This window comes from Pseudophryne corroboree, chromosome 11 (genome assembly GCF_028390025.1).
Source record: "Pseudophryne corroboree isolate aPseCor3 chromosome 11, aPseCor3.hap2, whole genome shotgun sequence".
Classification (NCBI taxonomy): domain Eukaryota; kingdom Metazoa; phylum Chordata; class Amphibia; order Anura; family Myobatrachidae; genus Pseudophryne; species Pseudophryne corroboree.
This window is the reverse complement of record NC_086454.1, coordinates 338,995,306-339,022,841: the sequence shown is the minus strand read 5'-3', so window position 1 is coordinate 339,022,841 and position 27,536 is coordinate 338,995,306. Positions and strand designations below refer to the sequence as shown.

General features: G+C 43.8%; 1 protein-coding gene across 2 annotated transcripts in view; it reads right to left on the bottom strand.

Moving 5' to 3' along the window:
- Window positions 1-682: 682 nt before the first annotated feature.
- Window positions 683-27,536, bottom strand: part of HYDIN (HYDIN axonemal central pair apparatus protein) — a 478,199-nt gene continuing 451,345 nt past the window's right edge. For both annotated transcript variants that reach the window (XM_063945857.1, XM_063945858.1), the window contains 10 exons: window positions 14,142-14,340; window positions 11,367-11,525; window positions 10,078-10,358; window positions 7,513-7,732; window positions 7,178-7,390; window positions 5,175-5,338; window positions 4,075-4,225; window positions 3,748-3,978; window positions 1,937-2,161; window positions 683-1,855 (listed from right to left, as the gene is read on the bottom strand). In XM_063945857.1, the coding sequence (XP_063801927.1) occupies window positions 1,367-1,855; window positions 1,937-2,161; window positions 3,748-3,978; window positions 4,075-4,225; window positions 5,175-5,338; window positions 7,178-7,390; window positions 7,513-7,732; window positions 10,078-10,358; window positions 11,367-11,525; window positions 14,142-14,340 (2,332 nt within the window). In that variant the 3' untranslated portion in view covers window positions 683-1,366. The remainder of the gene's footprint in view (window positions 1,856-1,936; window positions 2,162-3,747; window positions 3,979-4,074; window positions 4,226-5,174; window positions 5,339-7,177; window positions 7,391-7,512; window positions 7,733-10,077; window positions 10,359-11,366; window positions 11,526-14,141; window positions 14,341-27,536) is intronic.

Sequence of the window (27,536 nt, the reverse complement as noted above, 5' to 3'; positions counted from 1 at the left end):
ACTGATCTGCGACTGCTTCACTGTACGCTTTAATCAAACTATGTGCATCCCAAAATTAGCTGCTAAAATGACATTATGTAGTGTATTCAGCATGCGGGCCTGCAGCTGCTGTGGAACTACTCTTCCCAGCATGTCTTGCCACAGTTCTAGCATTCCTTAATAGCAAAATGATGGCAGGGCATGCTGGGATGTGTAGTCCCAGAGCGGCTGGAAGACCGCATGTTCAATTCCCCCGATGTAGATTATGTAGCACTCATTCTCTCTGAGGCCCATTGTAATGGTCATGGCTCAATGGCTCGACATGGAATAGGTCAACAGTCAATTGACATGGTGGATCTGGGAAAAAGGCCAACACAGTAGAATAGGTTACTATTCCCAATCCTAGTCCACATAGATGGTAAAGTATGAAAAAGTTAAAAATCTATTTAAAAGATAAATCCGTTATGTTGACCTTTTCATGTGTCGACCTGTCCCGTGTCAACTACCCCCCCCCCCCCCCCCCCCCCTCCACCGATGTTGGCCAATAGTGGTCGACCTATTGACTGTAGACCTACCACCCAGATACCCTATGCAATTGTGTCTCACCACATTCTGTCCCAGGCTCTTCAGCTTTCTCAGCACTTGTATAAAGATAGGTAAGACGGGTATAGATGGCTAAAGGCCGATACAGAAGAGCAGAGACACACTGGAATTGTATTTTTTATTAATAAACACTGAAGGCTTCAGCAATCATGTGAGTGGCACATCCTGGTACTGCACCGGACACTCAGAGGAAGGCACGCTGGAGGCACCAGCAATCAAGTGAGTGGCACATCCACCGGACACTCAGAGCAAGGCACGCTGGAGGGACCAGCAATCACGTGAGTGGCACATCCTGGTACTGCACCGGACACTCAGAAGAAGGAACGCTGGATGCCCAAGAAATAACGTAAGTGGCACATCCTGGTACAGCACTGGACACTCAGAGGAAGGCACACTGGAGGCACCAGCAATCAAATGAGTGGCACATCCTGGTACTGCACCGGACATACAGAGCAAGGCACGCTGGAGGCACCAGCAATCATGTGAGTGGCACATCCTGGTACTGCACCGGACACTCAGAGGAAGGCACGCTGGAGGCACCAGCAATCACGTGAGTGGTACAGCACTGGACACTTAGAGGAAGGCACGCTTGAGGCACCAGCAAACACGCGAGTGGCTCATCCTGGTACTGCACCGGACACTAAGGAGAAGGCACGCTGGAGGCATCATAATGACATTTCTGGATTATGAAATAGTGGCTAATCATTTGCAGGTAAATACAGAACATCATGTTATACTGAATATGTGACCATGCTTGTAAGCAGATGGCTGCCTCTGGGCCACATCACTTCTCAGGTGCCACGCCCTTTAGGTAATACACCCAGTAGATTCCCTGAGCAATGCCAGTGGCACGAGGACAGGAAACGATGAGTCTTCCTGTCACAGGGGCCTTGCTTCCACCTGGAGGAGCTTCATATGACACAGATATGTTATGGGTTTTTTTGGGGCGCACAGCCTCACAAGGTTTCACTGTGAAAGCTGCAGGGTCCGTCTGAAAGCTGAAGGTTGTGGGCTGCAAGAAAACATTCTTGAAAGGGATAGTAACACTGGAACCAGCGCGGATCTGTATGGGTCCCTGAGGCTTCGGGGCCACTGCTGAGCCAAATAGTGGAATGGTGTATTCACCACCCAGGGGGGAGGAGATGAGCAGGACCGCACGCGATTCTCCAAGCTGGACTGGTTCATATGTCACCTCCAAGCTGACCTCCGACCCGCCTTGTGAACCTGGTGCCGCCATAACCACCTTGTCTACGTGGAAATCTGTGTTATCAACCTGCAGGGAAGAGACAACGACATTTAAAGTATATGATAGTTGTCCAGCGGGCCGTAGCAGCACTCTGGCAGAGTCTCTCACCTTGCAGCTGTACTCAGTCTTCACACGAGTGTAGTTCATGAACTTGGTGCTGAGCGTCTGACTGGAGCCGAGCGCTGTTCTGAAGTAGAGCGGCCTCTCAGACACGGCAGCCGTAGCTTTCAGGAGAAGATCGTACTGGAACAACCCTAGATCGCTGCTTTGCAGAGTCAGCCTTCCAGTGGCCTCACCAGCTTTCAGAGGCTGGTACTCAAACATCAGGGCACCCTGGCATGAAATAGGAAGGTGACAATATAAATGTTGGTTGAGTACGTATAGCCTTGCTTAGTGGTTAGTGCATGTGTAGAGCCTTCAGCGGGTTCAGTCTCAGATTATTATGTAGCATGATAAACTGCCTGACTAGAGTAATTTTGGGTAGGCTGTATAGAGGTATAAATGGGTGTAGGTTACAGAGGTATAAATGGGTGTAGGTTACAGAGGTATAAATGGGTGTAGGCTGTGTAAAAGTATAAAGGTGTAGCCTACGTAGAGGTATAAATGGGTGTAGCCTACGTAGAGGTATAAATGGGTGTAGCCTATGTAGAGGTATAAATGGGTGTAGCCTACGTAGAGGTATAAATGGGTGTAGGTTACGTAGAGGTATAAATGGGTGTAGGTTATGAAGAGGTATAAATGGGTGTAGGCTACGTAGAGGTATAAATGGGTGTAGGTTACGTAGAGGTATAAATGGGTGTAGGCTACGTAGAGGTATAAATGGATGTAGGTCACGTAGAGGTATAAATGGGTGTAGGCTACGTAGAGGTATAAATGGGTGTAGGTTACGTAGAGGTATAAATGGGTGTAGGCTACGTAGAGGTATAAAGGTATAAATGGATGTAGGTCACGTAGAGGTATAAATGGGTGTAGGCTACGTAGAGGTATAAATGGGTGTAGGTTACGTAGAGGTATAAATGGGTTTAGGTTACGTAGAGGTATAAATGGGTTTAGGTTACGTAGAGGTATAAATGGGTGTAGGCTACGAAGAGGTATAAATGGGTGTAGGCTACGTAGAGGTATAAATGGGTGTAGCCTACGTAGAGGTATAAATGGGTGTAGGCTACGTAGAGGTATAAATGGGTGTAGGCTACGTAGAGGTATAAATGGGTGTAGGCTACGCAGAGGTATAAATGGGTATAGGCTACGTAGAGGTATAAATGGGTGTAGCCTACGTAGAGGTATAAATGGGTGTAGCCTATGTAGAGGTACAAATGGGTGTAGGTTACGAAGAGGTATAAATGGGTGTAGGCTACGTAGAGGTATAAATGGGTGTAGCCTACGTAGAGGTATAAATGGGTGTAGGCTACGTAGAGGTATAAATGGGTGTAGGTTACGAAGAGGTATAAATGGGTGTAGGCTACGAAGAGGTATAAATGGGTGTAGGTTATGTAGACTGGCGCTAGCAGAGTTACACGGGACCTAGCGGCTCAGTCACGATAGGCATCTTGCATCACATTACGTATTGAGGCTAGATGTATGAGGACACATCTGTAGGTAAGGTATATCAGGATGGTCATATCACAATGTATGTCACATTATTCCTGTTGAAGGCTAAAGATGTAGTGATCTGAGGGTACACTATAACAGGGGGCCCCATTCAGAGGTGGGCACTAACTGGATGCAATGGCGGAGCTTGCGCAGTTGGACAATGATTTTTGGTGGTACGTCGCAGTGACGCATGGTCTTCTAACATGAGGGAGCAGCAGCAGCACACACTTGTCTCACAGACTCAGCCATGTAGGTAACAGGACACACGGCCGGCTCAGTGAGTCAGTTAAGCTTCCCGCAGTGAGCATAGTGATAGGGGGGAGCATTACCTCGGATTGGGCGGGCACTGTAATTTGTGGCGGTAGGTTAATTTCTGGAACTCTGCAGTCAGTGGTGAAGGTGACTGGTACAGACAATGGGTTCTCCACCTGTACCGTTGCTGCCGTGCTTTGCCGCACCGGCGTCACCATCTCAATGGTGCTGATGATACCGGGTGGTGTGGACTTAAAAGTAACATAATAGAAGAGAGATTCCTGGGTTGTCTCATTCCGGAAAGTCACCTACAAGCAGAAGGCAGAAGAAGATCAGAAATGGGGCAAGACAGCAGTGCCAGGACACTGGTTGGCTCTTAGTTACGCCACCACCACATTGCTCACCTTGGAGGAGAAGGTGCCCTCCTTGTGCGAATGAAAATTCAGCTTGTAGTCTCTCTTGGCAGCGCCCGGCACTTCCAGATAGTCCAAACCCTTAATGGTGGTGGCGCTGTCCAGGCGTTCAGACTTCACCATCTCCACTGTGACCCGAAACCTGATGAGAGGGGGATATCTATGAGCATGCCCTGAGAGTAGCAATGTCCTGTTTATTAAGGAAATAGCAGATAGTGGTGGTGCCCACATCAAGCTCCTCTCCCCAGGCTCAGCCTCACCTCTGGGCCTGCTCCTCTCCCCATGCTCAGCCTCACCTCTAGGCCTGCTCCTCTCCCTAGGCTCAGCCTCACCTCTGGGCCTGCTCCTCTCCCCAGGCTCAGCCTCACCTCTGGGCCTGCTCCTCTCCCCAGGCTCAGCCTCACCTCTGGGCCTGCTCCTCTCCCCAGGCTCAGTCTCACCTCTGGGCTTGCTCCTCTCCCCAGGGTGTGGCAAAACCACACTCTGCTCCTCTCCACGAGCTCAGTCACACCTCTGGGCCTGCTCCTCTCCAATAGCTCAGTCTCACCTCTGTTCCTGCTCTTCTCCCCGGGCTCAGTCTCACCTCTGGGTCTGCTCCTCTCCCCGAGCTCAGTCTCACCTCTGGGTCTGCTCCTCTCCCCGGGCTCAGTCTCACCTCTGGGTCTGCTCCTCTCCCCAGGCTCAGTCTCACCTCTGGGTCTGCTCCTCCCCTCAGGCTCAGTCACACTTCTGGGTGTTGTGCAACCACACCCTGCTCCTCTCCCCTGGCTCAGTCTCACCTCTATGTGTTGCGCAGCCACACCCTGCTCCTCTCCCCTGGCTCAGTCTCACCTCTGTGTGTTGCGCAGCCACACCCTGCTCCTCTCCCCTGGCTCAGTCTCACCTTTGTGTGTTGCGCAGCCACACCCTGCTCCTCTACCCTGGCTCAGTCTCACCTCGGTGTGTTGCGCAGCCACACCCTGCTCCTCTCCCCTGGCTCAGTCTCACCTCTATGTGTTGCGCAGCCACACCCTGCTCCTCTACCCTGGCTCAGTCTCACCTCAGTGTGTTGCGCAGCCACACCCTGCTCCTCTCCCCGGACTCATTCTCACCTTTGAGTTTTGCGCAGCCAGTTGCTGACAGTCAGCAGTTCAGTGTAGGAGGTCTTACATGGAACCTCTCTAACGATCGTGCCGGAAGACTTAGGAGGCTCAGCAACCCCATTCAGAATATAGAACAATCCTGTTCCATCTGGCAATGGGAAGAAGATGGATCCCTGAAATCACAAGAACACAACGTCACCAAGGGAAATATATATTACTCTTCTCATGTGTCCTATTAAACCTCAGCAGATTGTGACAGTAATGGGGTACAGCACACAGCAAAAGGCTGATACTGGTCATATAGAAACTACTGGAGATTTTAAAACGGAGTTAAAAGGCTGATTTGTAAAAAAAAAGGTAAAAAGGTAAAAAAAAAAAATTATAAAAATCTACTTGTCGTTTACTTTTAACAAATTAATGACAAATTAAAAATAACAGTAGGAAAAAAGATGCTTTTGGGTTACTTTGAGGAGACCTTAAAAAAATAATCATAAAAAGCTATTTGTTTTCAAAAAATAAATAACTAATTATATTTGGGGTGCATAAAGCTATGAAAAAGTTGATTTGGGGGTAATTTGAGGCCATTTAAAAAAAAAAAAACCAAATTAAGTAATTATTGGACTAATTATTAAGCCAAATGGAAACTTCCGATTGCTTAATTAGTCATTAGGGGGTTGTGCAGGGTGTTCCGCATGGGGTCCTGACATTTTAACCTTAAAATAAGGATTTTTCCTGACATCTCTCACCCTCACCTTACCGCCTGGTTCAATGCGAGTTTCTAATTGAATAGCAAAATGTGAATTTGCAGAGAAAATGGCAACACTTATTCTGCAAATCACATCTAATAGGATTGCCCCCATAGCGTGGGCCGTAATAAGACAAAACACAGCAGACTGTAGTAATACACACAGTAGACTGTAATAAGACCGCACACAGCACACTGTAATAAGACAACACACAGTGGACTGTAACAAAACCACGCATGGCAGACTGTAATAAGAGTTCTGTAATAAGACAACACGCAGCAGACTGTAATAATACACACAGCAGACTAATAACACAACACACAGCAGACTGTAATAATACAGACTGCAGACTGTAATACACTCTACATACTGTAATAATTCACACAGCAGACTGTAATAATACACACAGCAGACTGTAATAATATACACAGCAGACTGTAATATAATTTACACAGCAGACTGTCGAAGTCAAAAATATTACATAGAAAGAACATACAAACTCTACACATATAAGTCGCTATACTTGCAAATACGCGCAGCGAGCACAGCAATATATGGTAACACACGCATTTACACGGACATGCCACAGAGATGGATTCGACACTTATTTCATACAGTACATAATTAATCATTCACACAGCAGACTGTAATTATACACACAGCAGGCTAATAAGACACAGCAGACTGTAATAATACACACAGCAGACTGTAATAATATACACAGCAGACTGTAATAATATAATTTACACAGCAGACTGTAATAATACACACAGCAGAGCAGACTGTAATAATACACACAGCAGACTGTAATAATATAATCTACACAGCAGACTGTAATAAAACAACACGCAACAGACTGTAATAATATAATCTACACAGCAGACTGTAATAATGCACACAGCAGACTGTAATAAGACAACACGCAGCAGACTGTAATAAGACAACACGCAGCAGACTAATAATATAATCTACACAGCATACTGTAATAATACACACAGCAGACTGTAATAAGACAACACGCAGCAGACTGTAATAAGACACACAACTGATTTTGCTGGAACACACAAGCAATCTTTGTAAAACATACACTATTTTATACAGAGCTAGCTATACTGGTGTCACCTATTCCATTCATCCCACAAGACTAACAGCCGTTACTAAACGTAGAACATCAACATCTGCTGCCACCAGTGTAACTCTCCTATATACGATGCCGCATTATACATACGACTGTCGCCACAGAATGTAATACTGAAGCCATATTACCTGGTGCTTCTTCCCCTCTGCACTCATGGCCAGCGGCTGATAGGTAATCTCATAGGGCTTATTCTGCTGATGTGCTTCCACGGTAATGACCTCCGGCCCCCGCCAGTGCTCCCCATCGATGACGGGCTGCAGGTGCCACGTGTGGTTGGTCTTGTTGCTCAGAAGGATGGTTTGAGTCTGCTTACTTCTTACATTGCACTGGAAGTTCACCACCTGCAGTGAAAGAGGTGGCACAGAGCTCCGTCACTGGTGCACATTGACCTGAACCCAACAGCCAATCTCTGCAGTGGCCCACAGTACAGGATATTACCACGGAGGCCATGGTGATATATTACCTCCTTAGTGGAAGGCAGTCCCACGCAGGACCCGGAGAGAGTCAGGGTTAATGTTTTGCTTCCCTCAATGAAGCAGTTCAGGTTCTCGTAGTGAATATCAGAACTAATCTCATGGGGGTGAAAGACAACATCAAAGGTGACCTCAGTCCCGGCTGTGATGTAACCCGTCACCGGTGAGATGGTGAAGTCTGGTTGGAACCGTTTTGTGTCCCATTGAAACCTGGCAGTAACAGAAATGGCACAGTGAGGTATGAGGAGACAATGCAGGGAGAGGAATGGCACAGTGAGGTACGAGGAGATGATACAGTGAGGGAAATGGCACAGTGAGGTACGAGGAGATGATGCAGCGATGGGAATGGCACAGTGAGGTACGAGGAGATGATGCAGCGATGGGAATGGCACAGTGAGGTGCAGTGAGATGAATGGCACAGTGAGGTATGACGACAAGGTGCAGTGTGAGGAATGGCACCGTGAGGTGCAGTGAATCGGTGCAGCGATGGGAATGGCACAGTGAGGTACGATGAGACGGTGCAGCGATGGGAATGGCACAGTGAGGTACGTTGAGACGATGCAGTGAGGGGAATGGCACAGTGAGGTATAATGAGATGATGCAGCGATGGGAATGGCACAGTGATGTACAATGAGACCGTGCAGCGATGGGAATGGCACAGTGAGGTACAATGAGACGGTGCAGTGAGGGGAATGGCACAGTGAGGTATGACGAGACAGTGCAGCGATGGGAATGGTAGAGTGAGGTGCGAAGACGGTGCAGTGAGGGGAATGGCACACTGAGGTACAATGAAACGATTCAGCGATGGGAATGGCACAGTGAGGTATGATGAGATGGTGCAGTGATGGGAATGGCACAGTGAGGTGCAGGGAGACGGTGCAGTGAGGGGAATGGCACAGTGAGGTACGATGAGACGATGCAGCGAGAAGAATGGCACAGTGAGGTACGATGAGACGATGCATCGAGGTGAATGGCACAGTGAGGTGCAGTGAGGTGATGCAGCGATTGGAATGGCACAGTGAGGTACGATGAGACGATGCAGCAAGAGAAATGGCACAGTGAGGTACGATGAGACGATGCAGCGAGAAGAATGGCACAGTGAGGTACGATGAGACGATGCATCAAGGGGAATGGCACAGTGAGGTGCAGTGAGGTGATGCAGCGATTGGAATGGCACAGTGAGGTACGATGAGACGATGCAGCGAGAGGAATGGCACAGTGAGGTACGATTAGACGTTGCAGCGAGGGGAATGGCACAGTGAGGTGATGCAGCGATTGGAATGGCACAGTGAGGTGCAGTGAGGTGATGCAGCGATTGGAATGGCACAGTGAGGTACAAGGAGACGATGCAGTGAGAGGAATGGCACAGTGAGGTACGATGCGATGGTGCAGTGAGCGGAATGGCACAGTGAGTTACAATGCGATGGTGCAGTGAGGGGAATGGCACAGTGAGGTATGATGAAGCGGTGCAGTGAGGGGAATGGCACAGTGAGGTACGAGGAGACGATGCAGTGAACGGAATGGCACAGTGAGGTACGATGAGACAAAGCAGTGAGAGGAATGGCACAGTGAGGTACGATGAGACGATGCAGTGAGAGGAATGGCACAATGAGGTATGATGAGATGATGCAGTGAGGGGAATGGCACAGTGAGGTACGCTGAGACGATGCAGTGAGGGGAATGGCACAGTGAGGTACGATGAGACGATGCAGTGAGGGGAATGGCACAGTGAGGTACGATGAGACGATGCAGCGAGGGGAATGGCACAGTGAGGTACAATGAGACGATGCAGGTAGAGGAATGGCACAGTGAGGTACGGTAAGATGGTGCAGTGAGGGGGATAGCACAGTGAGGTACGACGAGATGATGCAGTGAAGTACGATGACACGATGCAGTGAGAGGAATGGCACAGTGAGGTACGATGAGATGATGCAGTGAGGTACGATGAGACGATGCAGGTAGAGGAGTGGCACAGTGAGGTACGATGAGACAATGCAGGTAGAAGAACGGCACAGTGAGGTACGATGAGACGATGCAGTGAGGGTAATGGCACAGTGAGGTACAATGAGACGATGCAGGTAGAGGAATGGCACAGTGAGGTACGATATGACGATGCAGGTAGAGGAATGGCACAGTGAGGTACGATGAGACAATGCAGGTAGAAGAACGGCACAGTGAGGTACGATGAGACAATGCAGTGAGGGTAATGGCACAGTGAGGTACGATGAGACGATGCAGCGAGATGAATGGCACAGTGTGGTACGATGAGACGATGCAGGTAGAGGAATGGCACAGTGAGGTACGGTAAGACGGTGCAGTGAGGGGATTGGCACAGTGAGGTACTATGAGACAATGCAGGTAGAGGAATGTCACAGTGAGGTACGATGAGACGATGCAGGTAGAGGAATGGCACAGTGAGGCACTATGAGACGATGCAGTGAGGGAAATGGCACAGTGAGGCACTATGAGACGATGCAGTGAGGGAAATGGCACAGTGAGGTACGATGAGACGGTGCATTGAGGGGGATGACTCCCATCACCCCGTGTGACAGTACCTGGCTCCCAGCTCTCCCGTGTTGCTCAGGATAATCTTACGGGTGGCTTGGCTCTGCAGCACCACAGCTCCGAATGAGAGATAATCCTGGTCCAAGCTGAGCTCCAAGCCCTGACTGCAGCCTTGTATTACCAGCAGGGAACGCAGCAAGCCGGCCACTTCCAGCATCACCTCCTCTGCAAACGGGGCTATCCGACTCCGGGGGGTGAACTGAATCTCCAGCTTAAACACTCCGCCGCGGGCAGGGATTGTTATCTCGGAGGTGGGTGACAGACTGAGGACCTGCCAAGCAGACACAGAGGAACATTTCTTACACACACAGTATAATAGACCAATCTCCTACGGGGTGTCCAGCATCAGTTCTCATTGTGTATTGTGCCACTAAGAATCGTATCTCACCCGTGTTTGACCAAGATCAACCATGGGTGGGATCAATTAAACACGGGTGGTGTTTTCTAAGTAAAACATGGGAATTTACTATAGTCCCATGTTTTACTGAATCGGGCTCTCCGATGGTGTATGTTGTCGTGTTTGGCTGCCAGGTTTGCCTAAGCATATCCAGCCACAAGCTCTTTGCGCCGGTCCTGATTCTAAAAATACAAGGGAGAAAAAGTGCGGTCCCCCTGTATTTAAAGAACCATCAGCGGACTCTTGGACAGGTCTTGGTTTTAAAAATACGGGGGGACAAAAGACGTGGAGCACCGGGCTCCACTAGCCAAGGAGGTAATGCCACAGCCAGGAGACACATTGGTCCCTGCAGCCCATAACATTACTCCTCAAACTGGTCAGCCCTGGCCGGGGCACCCTGGGGGAGGATCCGGCAACCAATCAGGGAGCAACACATATGTGCCTCTCATGATTGGCTAAGTGTAGCAGGAATGTCAATTATTGGTTCCCATACACTTCTATGGGGAGAACGTCCCACAGAAGAGTATTGTGGGAACCGAGAGTATAAGAGAAAATTAGACGTTAATTGAGGTCAATCTTGTGGTTCCCCTCAATTAACCTTGCCCTTTGTGTCTCTTCTCCCCAGCTTGCTGAAGCTCCTTCTACAGATCAGGCTGGGGCTGCTGGTAGAGTAGACAATAACAGTCTTCCTTCTGGATACTAAGACAGCAGACACGGGCTGATCAGCATCAGTAAGCCGGAGGAGGTGAGGCATTTCTGAGTCTCACTGCAGGAATATATATGTGCACTGACAGCATATTACACTTTGGGTTAGATTATGTGTCAGGTGGTATGTGTCACATGATAATAGGAGATATGAGATGCGGGTGTCCTGTACTGTACCTTGGGGTCCTGCAGTGCGGGAACACTAGGGCTCAGGTTTAGGACACAGGTAACAGGGGCTGCACTATTATTCACAACAGGCAGAGTCCTCCTCACAGTCTGACCAATCTTTACAGCTCCAAACTTTATTACTTTATATTTCGGATCAGCTACTTCCACCTGCGAGAAACAGACGTGTATTTGTCATGTAGAATGTACGTGACGTGGATGATACTGGATGTCATACGGATGACACGGTTTGTTACATAGATAATAATGTGTGCTATATACTGTGGCCACCTTTTATGTGGTTACGCTGGAATGTTGGCAGAAAATCTTAACTGATGGCTCCAACTGGGCAAATCTGCGTGCCGTCATTGGTAGGGGCTAATTCACCCACCCCTGGGACCGCTTATACTTTTGGGTAGAGTTTAGCTGCTGCAGTGTCTCTTTGCTACTTGCACTGACTAAGTCCTCCTGATAGCTTACTATGTATCAGAACTACTTTCATCCTTTAATAAGAGAGCAGGGGAAATGGCACCAGTTCAGTCCATTCTGGAAACGATTTGTGGTTTGCGTTTACAAGATGCCTGGATGTCTGTAGCGCCCAGACCTAGAGGTTGGTTCCCGATTACAATAAATTCCCGGGAAACGGGAATAAAAAATGATCAATCCTGGGATACCCGGGACTGGCTGCTTTTCAATGTGTCCCACCCCCTCCTAACCCTAATCTGGACGGGAGGGAGGGTTGGCCACTTGCTGTGAGGTCCGGTGGCTGGCCTCCTGAGGACGCTCAACGCTGCCCGGCATAGAAAATACTAAAGTGGTGGCCAATCCCGAAATCCCCGGGATTGGAAGCTCCAATCCTGGGATTGAATCCCGGCCAATTTTAGGCCGGAATCTCGGGATCCTGCTGATCACGGGATTAGCCACCCTAGTGTCTAGTAAAATGGTCCGTAGGTCAACACCAAATGGTCGACATGGTCATTAGGTCGACCTATGAAAGGTTGATGGTGCTTGTGGTTGACAGATTCAAAAGGTCGACATGCCAATGATCGACACATATGGTTGACATGACATTTTTTTTTTTTTACATTTTCTAATTTTTGATACTTTACCATCCACGTGGACTACGATTGCAAGGGGACACGGTACACTACTGGGGTTCCCTGTGCTCAGATGGCGAAAAACGACAGCCGGAAAGAAAAAAGTGTCGCCCTTTTTACGTGTCAACCTTTTCACTGTTGACCATATGGTTTTAGACCTTCTTACTGTAGATCTACTAATTGGTAACCTCACAGAGACAGCACTAAAGTAGTGAATGATCTGGTCACTGGTAAATCTAAAGGCCATTATTTCTTCTAGATCTCTCTGCTGCATGTGACACTGTGTCCACTTTCTTCTCATACACACACTACAATTCCTAGGTCTCCAGGACACAGCCCTATCCTGGTTCTCATCCCACCTTTAATCGCTCTTTCAGTGTCCGCTTCTCTGATTCCACCTCCTCTTTGCTACCTCTCTCAGTTGGAGTACCGCAGGACTCAGTCTTAGGTCCTCTGCTTTTCTCTATCTATACCTCATCTCTTGGGAAACTAATCAGCTGTTTTGGATTTCAGTATCATCTGTATGTGGATTATACCCACATCTACCTATCCTCCCCAGATTTATCACCATCTGTATTGGCCCGGGTCACTGATGCCGCTCTGCTGTTTCATCTTGGATGACATCTCGCCACCTCAATCTTAATATTTCCAAAACAGAGTTAATTATATTTCCACCAGCCAATAGCAGTTACCATCCTGATATCTCTATCACTGTTGAGAACTCTACAATCATCCCTACCCCACAAGCTCGCTGCCTAGGTATCATCCCTGACTCTGATCTGTCCTTTGTTCCCCACATTCACTCTGTCTCAAGATCATGTTACATATATCTAAGAAACATATCCAAAATACGCCCTAATCTTACACAGGACACAGCAAACACTCTAATCCACGCTCTCATCATCTCCCGCATTGATCATTGTAATAGTCTCCTGACCGGTCTTCCCAAACATAGGCTCTCACCACTACAATCCATTCTGAATGCAGCCGCGAGGCTAATCTTCCTCGCTAGACGTTCATCGTCTGTAGATCCGCTCTGTCAGTCCCTGCATTGGTTACCAGTATTCTACCATATTTAATAACATACAAGGCCATTACCCAAAATACACCTATGAACATCTCTTCTCTTATCTCATAATATCTCCCTACCCGACTTCTCCACTCTGCACAAGATCTGCGTCTCTCATTCACACTCATTACTCGCTCCCACTCACGATTGCAGGACTTTATCCAGGCTGCACCCACACTGTGGAATGCCCTACCACGCACAATAAGACTCTCCTCTAGTCTCCAAACCTTCAAGCGTTCCCTGAAGAACCACCCACAGAACCTCCAATGCCTCCCTATCTAATTAAATCCCCTCTGTACAGTCCACACATAACCTCACATATTTTGTCTTTCCTCACTTTCCCATCCTTCTGACCCCAGGCCAACATTGCTGTGTGACCATATCATACAGCCAACCATCAGCCTCTGCAATCTGGTGGACCATTATGCAACAGATAGCACCTATCCTGGTGTATCAATGCCTGTTTCCCTAGAGTGTAAGCCTGCGAGCAGGGCCCTCCTACCTCTATGTCTGTCTGTCATTACCCAGTTTTGTTCTATTACTGTTGTAAAGCGCAATGGAATATGCGGCGCTATATAAGACACTGTTAATAAATCAATAACTCTTTCCAACATTTCCAACCTTCATGGCGATCCCATGGCCTTGGAGCTGCACGAGCTGCTGGGAATGGCTGTTCATCTGAAAGACCACAGTCTCCTGGTAGTGGACGGCTGCCCGGGGATAGAAGGTGACGGGGACCTCCATATTCTCCCCAGGGGACAGCACCGATGGGTCAAACTCAACTTCCATGTGGGCGGTGTTACTGTACAGACAGTCAATGCTATAGACAGGGGAAGAGACACAGTTACATGGAGGCTGGAGGAACAGGTCAGTCACATGTATGAAGATATCGCTGTATCTAATGATAGTATTATTACCACCTGTACCGTCACTGTATATAATAATAGTATTATTACCAACTGTACCGTCACTGTATATAATAATAGTATTATTACCACCTGTACCGTCACTGTATATAATATATAACCACAGACACCGCTATACTGTCACTGTATATAATATATAACCATAGACTCCGCTATACCATCACTGTATCCAATAATAGTATTATTACCACCTGTACCGTCGCTGTATATAATATATAACCACAGACACCGCTATACTGTCACTGTATCCAATAATAGTATTATTACCATCTGTACCGTCACTGTATATAATATATAACCACAGACACCGCTATACCGTCACTGTATATAATATATAACCAAAGACACTGCTATACCGTCTCTGTATATAATATATAACCACAGACACCGCTATACCGTCACTGTATATAATATATAACCACAGACACCGCTATACCATCACTGTATCCAATAATAGTATTATTACCACCTGTACCGTCGCTGTATATAATATATAACCACAGACACCGCTATACCGTCACTGTATATAATATATAACCATAGACACCGCTATACCATCACTGTATCCAATAATAGTATTATTACCACCTGTACCGTCACTGTATATAATAATAATAGTATTTCTCTATCGTCCTAAGTGGATGCTGGGGTTCCTGAAAGGACCATGGGGAATAGCGGCTCCGCAGGAGACAGGGCACAAAAAAGTAAAGCTTTACTAGGTCAGGTGGTGTGCACTGGCTCCTCCCCCTATGACCCTCCTCCAGACTCCAGTTAGATTTTGTGCCCGAACGAGAAGGGTGCAATCTAGGTGGCTCTCCTAAAGAGCTGCTTAGAGAAAGTTTAGTTTAGGTTTTTTTCTTTACAGTGAGTCCTGCTGGCAACAGGATCACTGCAACGTGGGACTTAGGGGGAAAGTAGTAAACTCACCTGCATGCAGAGTGGATTTGCTGCTTGGCTACTGGACACCATTAGCTCCAGAGGGATCGAACACAGGCCCAGCCGTGGAGTCCGGTCCCGGAGCCGCGCCGCCGACCCCCTTGCAGATGCTGAAGCGTGAAGAGGTCCGGAAACCGGCGGCTGAAGACTCCTCAGTCTTCATAAGGTAGCGCACAGCACTGCAGCTGTGCGCCATTTTCCTCTCAGCACACTTCACTGGGCAGTCACTGAGGGTGCAGAGCGCTGGGGGGGGGCGCTCTGAGAGGCAAATATAAACCTTATACAAGGCTAAAAATACCTCACATATAGCCCATAGGGGCTATATGGAGATATTTAACCCCTGCCTGACTGGAAAAATAGCGGGAGAAGAACCCGCCGAAAAAGGGGCGGGGCCTATCTCCTCAGCACACGGCGCCATTTTCTGTCACAGCTCCGCTGGTCAGAACGGCTCCCAGGTCTCTCCCCTGCACTGCACTACAGAAACAGGGTAAAACAGAGAGGGGGGGCACATTAATGGCTATATATATATATATATTAAAGCAGCTATAAGGGAGCACTTAATATAAGGATATCCCTTGTATATATAGCGCTTTGTGGTGTGTGCTGGCAGACTCTCCCTCTGTCTCCCCAAAAGGGCTAGTGGGTCCTGTCTTCATTAGAGCATTCCCTGTGAGTTTGCGGTGTGTGTCGGTACGTGGTGTCGACATGTATGAGGACGATATTGGTGTGGAGGCGGAGCAATTGCCAAATATGCAGATGTTACCCCCCAGGGGGTCGACACCAGAATGGATGCCTTTATTTGTGGAATTACGTGATGGTTTATCTTCCCTTAAACAGTCAGTTGAGGACATGAGGCGGCCGGACAATCAATTAATGCCTGTCCAGGCGCCTCAAACACCGTCAGGGGCTGTACCAGTGACGACGGTAGAAATTCAAACGTATTTTCCAGTAGGGCCACACGTTATATGATTTTGGCAATGAAGGAGACGTTACATTTAGCTGATACTACAGATACCGTAAAACAGGGTATTATGTATGGTGTGAAAAAACTACAAACAGTTTTTCCTGAATCAGAAGAATTAAATGACGTGTGTGATGAAGCGTGGGTTGCTCCTGATAAAAAGTTGATAATTTCAAAAAAGTTATTGGCATTATACCCTTTCCCGCCAGAGGTTAGGGCGCGCTGGGAAACACCCCCTAAGGTGGACAAGGCGCTCACACGCTTATCCAAACAAGTGGCGTTACCCTCTCCTGAGACGGCCGCACTTAAGGATCCATCAGATAGAAAGATGGAAGTTATTCAAAAGAATATATACACACATGCAGGTGTTATACTACGACCAGCTATAGCAACTGCCTGGATGTGCAGTGCTGGAGTAGTTTGGTCAGAATCCCTGATTGAAAATATTGATACCCTAGATAGGGACAATGTTTTACTGTCGTTAGAACAAATAAAGGATGCATTTATCTATATGCGTGATGCACAGAGGGATATTTGCACACTGGCATCTCGGGTGAGTGCTATGTCCATTTCAGCCAGAAGAGCCTTATGGACACGACAGTGGACAGGCGATGCGGATTCAAAACGTCACATGGAGGTTTTGCCGTATAAAGGGGAGGAGTTATTTGGAGTTGGTCTATCAGACTTGGTGGCCACGGCTACTGCCGGGAAATCCACTTTTTTACCTCAAGTCACTCCCCAACAGAGAAAGGCACCGACCTTTCAACCGCAGCCTTTTCGCTCCTACAAAAATAAGAGAGCAAAGGGCTTGTCGTACCTGCCACGAGGCAGAGGAAGAGGGAAGAGACACCAACAGGCAGCTCCTTCCCAGGAACAGAAGCCCTCCCCGGCTCCTGCAAAAACCTCAGCATGACGCTGGGGCCTCTCAAGCGGACTCGGGGACAGTGGGGGGCCGTCTCAAAAATTACAGCGCGCAGTGGGCTCACTCGCAGGTAGACCCCTGGATCCTGCAGATAATATCTCAGGGGTACAGGTTGGAATTAGAGACGGATCCTCCTCATCGTTTCCTGAAGTCTGCCTTACCAACCGTCTCTTCCGAAAGGGAGAGGGTGTTGGAAGCCATTCACAAGCTGTACGCTCAGCAGGTGATAGTCAAAGTACCCCTATTACAACAAGGAAAGGGGTATTATTCCACTCTATTTGTGGTACCGAAGCCGGATGGCTCGGTAAGGCCTATTCTAAATCTGAAGTCCTTGAACCTCTACATAAAAAAGTTCAAGTTCAAGATGGAGTCACTCAGAGCAGTGATAGCGAACCTGGAAGAAGGGGACTTTATGGTATCCTTGGACATCAAGGATGCGTATCTACACGTTCCGATTTACCCCGCACACCAGGGGTACCTCAGGTTCATTGTTCAAAACTGTCACTATCAGTTTCAGACGCTGCCGTTCGGATTGTCCACGGCGCCTCGGGTCTTTACCAAGGTAATGGCCGAGATGATGATTCTTCTTCGAAGAAAAGGCGTATTAGTTATCCCATACTTGGACGATCTCCTAATAAGGGCAAGGTCCAGAGAACAGCTGGAGACAGCTTTAGCACTATCTCAAGAGGTGCTAAGACAACACGGGTGGATTCTGAATATTCCAAAATCCCATTTAATCCCGACAACTCGTCTGCTGTTCCTAGGAATGATTCTGGACACGGTTCAGAAAAAGGTTTTCCTTCCAGAGGAAAAAGCCAAGGAGTTATCCGATCTGGTCAGGAACCTCCTAAAACCAGGAAAAGTGTCAGTACATCAATGCACAAGAGTCCTGGGAAAAATGGTGGCTTCTTACGAAGCAATTCCATTCGGCAGATTCCATGCAAGAATATTCCAAAGGGATCTGTTGGACAAATGGTCAGGGTCGCATCTGCAGATGCACCTGCGAATAACCCTGTCACCAAAGACAAGGGTGTCACTTCTGTGGTGGTTGCAGAAGGCTCACCTATTAGAAGGCCGCAGATTCGGCATTCAGGATTGGATCCTGGTGACCACGGACGCCAGCCTGAGAGGCTGGGGAGCAGTCACACAAGGAAGAAACTTCCAGGGAGTATGGACGAGTCTGGAAAAGTCTCTTCACATAAACATTCTGGAACTAAGAGCAATCTACAATGCTCTAAGCCAGGCGGAACTTCTCCTGCAAGGAAAGCCGGTGTTGATTCAGTCGGACAACATCACGGCGGTCGCCCATGTAAACAGGCAGGGCGGCACAAGAAGCAGGAGTGCAATGGCAGAGGCTGCCAAGATTCTTCGCTGGGCGGAGAATCACGTGATAGCACTGTCAGCAGTGTTCATCCCGGGCGTGGACAACTGGGAAGCAGACTTCCTCAGCAGACACGATCTTCATCCGGGAGAGTGGGGTCTACATCCAGAAGTCTTCAACATGTTAATAGACCGTTGGGAAAGACCAATTGTAGACATGATGGCGTCTCGCCTCAACAAGAAACTGGACAAATATTGCGCCAGGTCAAGAGATCCACAGGCAATAGCTGTGGACGCACTGGTAACTCCTTGGGTGTACCAGTCAGTGTATGTGTTTCCTCCTCTGCCGCTCATACCAAAGGTATTGAAGATCATACGGCAAAGAAGAGTAAGAACAATACTAGTGGTTCCGGATTGGCCGAGAAGGACTTGGTATCCGGAACTTCAAGAGATGCTCACGGACGAACCGTGGCCTCTACCTCTGAGAAGGGACCTGCTACAGCAGGGTCCCTGTCTTTTTCAAGACTTACCGCGGCTGCGTTTGACGGCATGGCGGTTGAACGCCAGATCCTAAAAGGGAAAGGCATTCCAGAAGAAGTCATTCCTACCTTGATTAAGGCACGGAAGGAAGTCACCGTGAAACATTATCACCGCATTTGGCGAAAATATGTAGCGTGGTGCGAGGATCGGAGGGTTCCGACGGAGGAATTCCAACTGGGTCGTTTCCTACATTTCCTGCAATCAGGATTATCTATGGGTCTCAAATTGGGATCCATTAAGGTTCAAATTTCGGCCCTGTCAATATTCTTCCAAAAAGAATTGGCCTCTGTCCCTGAGGTCCAGACTTTTGTCAAGGGAGTACTGCATATACAGCCTCCTGTGGTGCCTCCGGTGGCACCGTGGGATCTAAATGTAGTTTTAGATTTCCTCAAATCCCATTGGTTTGAACCATTGAAAAAGGTGGATTTGAAATATCTCACATTGAAAGTGACTATGTTACTAGCCCTGGCCTCTGCCAGGAGAGTATCTGAATTGGCGGCTTTATCTTATAAAAGTCCTTATCTAATCTTCCATTCGGATAGGGCAGAACTGCGGACTCGTCCGCATTTTCTCCCTAAAGTGGTATCAGCATTTCATCTGAACCAACCTATTGTGGTGCCTGCGGCCACTAGCGACTTGGAGGACTCCAAGTTGTTGGACGTTGTCAGAGCCTTAAAAATATACATTGCAAGGACGGCTGGAGTCAGAAAATCTGACTCGCTGTTTATATTGTATGCACCCAACAAGTTGGGCGCACCTGCTTCTAAGCAGTCGATTGCTCGTTGGATTTGTAACACAATTCAACTTGCACATTCTGTGGCAGGCCTGCCACAGCCTAAAACTGTAAAAGCCCACTCCACAAGGAAGGTGGGCTCATCTTGGGCGGCTGCCCGAGGGGTCTCGGCATTACAACTCTGCCGAGCAGCTACGTGGTCGGGGGAGAACACGTTTGTAAAATTTTACAAATTTGATACCCTGGCAAAGGAGGACCTGGAGTTCTCTCATTCGGTGCTGCAGAGTCATCCGCACTCTCCCGCCCGTTTGGGAGCTTTGGTATAATCCCCATGGTCCTTTCAGGAACCCCAGCATCCACTTAGGACGATAGAGAAAATAAGAATTTACTTACCGATAATTCTATTTCTCGGAGTCCGTAGTGGATGCTGGGCGCCCATCCCAAGTGCGGATTATCTGCAATACTTGTACATAGTTATTGTTAACTAATTCGGGTTATTGTTAAGGAGCCATCTTTAAGAGGCCCTTTCTGTTGTCATACTGTTAACTGGGTTTAGATCACAAGTTGTACGGTGTGATTGGTGTGGCTGGTATGAGTCTTACCCGGGATTCAAAATGCCTCCCTTATTGTGTATGCTCGTCCGGGCACAGTACCTAACTGGAGTCTGGAGGAGGGTCATAGGGGGAGGAGCCAGTGCACACCACCTGACCTAGTAAAGCTTTACTTTTTTGTGCCCTGTCTCCTGCGGAGCCGCTATTCCCCATGGTCCTTTCAGGAACCCCAGCATCCACTACGGACTCCGAGAAATAGAATTATCGGTAAGTAAATTCTTATTTATTACCACCTGTACCGTCACTGTATATAATATATAACCACAGACACCGCTATACTGTCACTGTATCCAATAATAGTATTATTACCACCTGTACCGTCACTGTGTATAATATATAACCACAGACACCGCTATACCGTCACTGTATATAATATATAACCACAGACACTGCTATACCGTCACTGTATATAATATATAACCATAGACACAGCTATACCGTCACTGTATATAATATATAACCACAGACACCGCTATACCGTCACTGTATATAATATATAACCATAGACACCGCTATACCATCACTGTATCCAATAATAGTATTATTACCATCAGTACCGTCACTGTATATAATATATAATCATAGACACCGCTATACTGTCACTGTATCCAATAATAGTATTATTACCATCTGTACCGTCACTGTATATAATATATAACCACAGACACCGCTATACTGTCACTGTATCCAATAATAGTATTATTACCATCTGTACTGTCACTGTATATAATATATAACCAAAGACACCACTATACTGTCACTGTATATAATATATAACCACAGACACTGCTATACCGTCACTGTATATAATATATAACCACAGACACCGCTATACCGTCACTGTATATAATATATAACCACAGACACCGCTATACCGTCACTGTATATAATATATAACCATAGACACCGCTATACTGTCACTGTATCTAATATATAACCACAGACGCTGCTATACCGTCACTGTATATAATATATAACCATAGACACCGCTATACTGTCACTGTATCCAATAATAGTATTATTACCATCTGTACCGTCACTGTATATAATATATAACCAGACACCGCTATACTGTCACTGTATATAATATATAACCACAGACACCGCTATACTGTCACTGTATCTAATATATAACCACAGACACCGTTATACTGAAACTGTATCTAATATATAACCACAGACACCGCTATACTGTCACTGTATCTAATAATAGCATTATTACCATCTGTACCGTCACTGTATATAATATATAACCACAGACACCGCTATACTGTCACTGTATTTAATATATAACCACAGACACCGCTATACCATCACTGAATATAATATATAACCAAAGACACAGCTATACCGTCACTGTATATAATATATAACCATAGGCACCGCTATACTGTCACTGTATCTAATATATAACCACAGACGCTGCTATACCGTCACTGTATATAATATATAACCATAGACACCGCTATACTGTCACTGTATCCAATAATAGTATTATTACCATCTGTACCGTCACTGTATATAATATATAACCACAGACACCGCTATACTGTCACTGTATATAATATATAACCACAGACACCGCTATACTGTCACTGTATCTAATATATAACCACAGACACCGCTATACTGTCACTGTATCTAATATATAACCACAGACACCGCTATACTGTCACTGTATCTAATATATAACCACACACACCGCTATACTGTCACTGTATCTAATATATAACCACAGACACCGCTATACTGTCACTGTATCTAATAATAGCATTATTACCATCTGTACCGTCACTGTATATAATATATAACCACAGACACCGCTATACTGTCACTGTATCTAATATATAACCACAGACAGCGCTATACTGTCACTGTATCTAATATATAACCACCGACACCGCTATACCGTCACTGTATATAATATATAACCACCGACACCGCTATACTGTCACTGTATATAATATATAACTACAGACACCGCTATACTGTCACTGTATATAATATATAACCACAGACACCGCTATACCGTCACTGTATATAATATATAACCACAAACACTGCTATACTGTCACTGTATATAATATATAACCACAGACACCGCTACACTGTCACTGTATATAATTATAACTACAAATATCGCTATATGGTCACTATATAATAATTACTGCATATCACTACTACAGATATCGCTAAATATCACTCTATATAATAATTATATCAATACTACAGATAGCTATATGGTCACTGTATATAATAATTATATCACTACTACAGATATCACTATACCGTCACTGTATATAACATATAATTACAGATATCGCTATACGGTCACTGTATATAATAATTACTGTATATCACTACTACAGATATTCCTATACTGTCACTGTATATAATAATTATACCACTACTACAGATATCGCTATACCGTCACTGTATATAATATATACCGTAATTACAGCTATCGCTATATGGTCACTGTATATAATAACTATTGTATATCACTACTACAGATATTGCTATACATCATGTATATAATAATATGACTACTACAGATATCGCTATACCATCACTGTATATAATATATAATTACAGGTATCGCTATACGGTCACTGTGTATAATAATTATTGTACATCACTACTACAGATATTCCTATACGGTCACTATATATAATAATTATATCACTACTAAAGATATAGCTATACGGTCACTGTATCTAATAATTATATCACTACTGCAGAAATCGCTATACGTCACTGTATATAATAATTATATCACTACTACAGAAATCGCTTTATGTCACTATATATAATAATCACTACTACAGATATCACTATATGGTCACTGTATCTAATAATTATATCACTATACGGTCAATGTACATAATAATTAGATCACTACTACATATATCGCTATACAGTCACTATCTAATAATTATATTACTACTACATATATCGTTATACGTCACTGTATATAGTATAATAATTATATCACTACTACAGATATCGCTATACGGTCACTGTATCTAATAATTATATTACTATTACATATATCGCTATACGGTCTCTGTATACAGTATAATAATTATATCACTACTACAGATATCACTATACGTCACTATATAATAATTATATCACCCTACATATATCGCTATACGGTCACTGTATATAATAATTATATCACTACTACAGATATCGCTATACGGTCACTGTATATAATAATTATATCACTACTACAGATATCGCTATACGTCACTGTATACAGTATAATAATGATATCACTACTACAGATACGCTATATGGTCACTGTATCTAATTATTCTATCACTACTACATATATTGCTACACGGTCACTGTATATAATAATTATATCACTACTACATATATCGCTATATGGTCACTGTATATAATAATTATATCACTACTACATATATCACTATATGGCCACTGTATCTAATAATTATATTAATACTACATATATCGCTATACAGTCACTGTATACAGTATAATAATTATATCACTACTACAGATATCACTATACGGTCACTGTATATAATAATTATATCACTACTACAGATATCGCTATATGCTCACTGCATCTAATAATTATATCACTACTACAGATATCGCTATACGTCACTGTATATAATAATTATATCACTACTACATATACTGTATACAGTGACGTATAGCGATAGCTGTAGTAGTGATATAATTATTAGATACAGTGACCGTATAGTGATATCTGTAGTAATGATAGAATTATTATACTGTATACAGTGACCGTATAGCGATATATGTAGTAGTAATATAATTAGATACAGTGACCATATATCGCTATATGTAGTAGTGATATAATTATTATATATCGCTATATATATATAATAATTCTATCACTACTACAGATATCGCTCGCTATACGGTCGCAGTAAATAATAATTCTATCACTACTACATATAGCGATATACGGTCGCTGTATCTAATTATATTACTACTACATATATCGCTATATGGTCACTGTATAAAGTATAATAATTATATCACTACTACAGATATCGCTATACGGTCACAGTAAATAATAATTCTATCACTACTACATATATCGATATATGGTCACTGTATCTAATTATATTACTACTACATATATTGCTATACGGAATAATTGCATACCATAATGAGATATCATGGTGATGGGACCTAAATCTAAGCACAGAATGCATTTATATACCATATACACCTTATACACACAGCCTGAAGGTAATTTTAGCCAATATTTTTTATAACTTTGTGCATTAAACAAAGTGTGTCTACATTCACACAATTCATTTATGTTTCATATACACCTTATACCAGTGATGGCTAACCTTGACACTCCAGCTGTTGTTGAACTACATATCCCAGCATGCCCTGCTACAGTTTTGTTATTTGGCTATGCTAAAACTGATGCAGGGCATGCTGGGATGTGTAGTTCAACAACAACTGGAGTGTCAAGGTTAGCCATCACTGCCTTATACACACAGCCTGAAGGTCATTTAATACAATATTTTTAATAACTTTGTGTATTAAACAAAGTTTGTGTACATTGAGCCATCAAAAACAAAGGTTTCACTATCTCACTCTCACTCAAAAAAGTCCGTATTTCAGAATATTCCATATTTCGGAATATTTGGATATGGGATACTCAACCTGTATATGGTCACTGTATCTAATAATTATATCACTACTACAGATATACTGTATACAGTGACGTATAGCGATATGTAGTAGTGATATAATTATTATATACAGTCACCGTATAGCGATATCTGTAGTGATATAATCATTATACTGTATACAGTGACCGTATAGCGATATCTGTAGTAGTGATATAATTATTATATACAGTGACCGTATAGCGATATCTGTAGTAGTGATATAATTATTATATACAGTGACCGTATAGCGATATCTGTAGTAGTGATATAATCATTATACTGTATACAGTGACCGTATAGCGATATATGTAGTAGTGATATAATTATTAAATACAGTGACGTATAGCGATATCTGTAGTAGTGATATAATTATTATATTTCGCTATACGTCACTGAATACAGTATAATAATTATATCACTACTACAGATATCGCTATACGGTCGCGGTAAATAATAATTCTATCACTACTACATATAGCGATATATGGTCACTGTATCTAATTATATTACTACTACATATATTGCTATACGGTCACTGTATACAGTATAATAATTCTATCACTACTACAGATATCACTATACGGTCACTATATATTATAATTATATTACTACTACATATATTGCTATACGGTCACTGTATACAGTATAATAATTCTATCACTACTACAGATATCACTATACGGTCACTATATATTATAATTATATCACTACTACAGATATCGCTATATGGTCACTGTATCTAATAATTATATCACTACTACATATATCGCTATACGGTCACTGTATACAGTATAATAATTCTATCACTACTACAGATATCACTATACGGTCACTATATATTATAATTATATCACTACTACAGATATCGCTATATGGTCACTGTATCTAATAATTATATCACTACTACAGATATACTGTATACAGTGACGTATAGCGATATGTAGTAGTGATATAATTATTATACTGTCACCGTATAGCGATATGTAGTAGTGATATAATTATTATATACAGTGACGTATAGAGATATCTGTAGTAGTGATATAATTATTATATACAGTGACCATATAGTGATATCTGTAGTAGTGATATAATCATTATACTGTATAGTGACCGTATAGCGATATATGTAGTAGTGATATAATTATTATATACAGTGACCGTATAGTGATATCTGTAGTAGTGATATCATTATTATACTGTATACAGTGATGTATAGCAATAACTGTAGTAGTGATATCATTATATAGTGACGTATAGCGATATCTGTAGTAGTGATATAATTATTATATACAGTGACGTATAGCGATATCACTACTACAGATATCGCTATATGTCACTGTGTATAAAATTATATCACTACTACAGATATCGCTATACGTCACTATATAATAATTATATCACTACTACAGATATCGCTATACGGTCACTGTATATAATAATTATATCACTACTACAGATATCCCTAATACGGTCACTGTATATAATAATTATATCACTACTACAGATATCGCTATACGGCGACTATATAAAAATTATATCACTACTACAGATATCGCTATACGTCACTGTATATATTAATTATATCACTACTACAGATATCACTATACGGTGACTATATAATAATTATATCACTAGTACAGATATCACTATACGGTCACTGTATATAATAATTATATCACCACTACAGATATCGCTATACGGTCACTGTATATAATAATGATATCACTAGTACAGATATCACTATACGGTGACTATATAATACTTATATCACTACTACAGATATCGCTATACGGTCACTGTATATAATACTTATATCACTACTACAGATATCACTATACGGTCACTGTATATAATAATTATATCACTACTACAGATATCACTATACGGTGACTATATAATACTTATATCACTACTACAGATATCGCTATACGGTCACTGTATATAATACTTATATCACTACTACAGATATCACTATACGGTCACTGTATATAATAATTATAGCACTACTACAGATATCCCTATATGGTGACTATATATAATAATTATATCACTACTACAGATATCACTATACGGTCACTGTATATAATTATAGCACTACTACAGATATCACTATACGGTCACTGTATATAATAATTATAGCACTACTACAGATATCCCTATACGGTCACTGTATATAATAATTATATCACTAGTACAGATATCACTATACGGTCACTGTATATAATAATTATATCACTACTACAGATATCCCTATATGGTGACTATATATAATAATTATATCACTACTACAGATATCACTATACGGTCACTGTATATAATTATAGCACTACTACAGATATCACTATACGGTCACTGTATATAATAATTATAGCA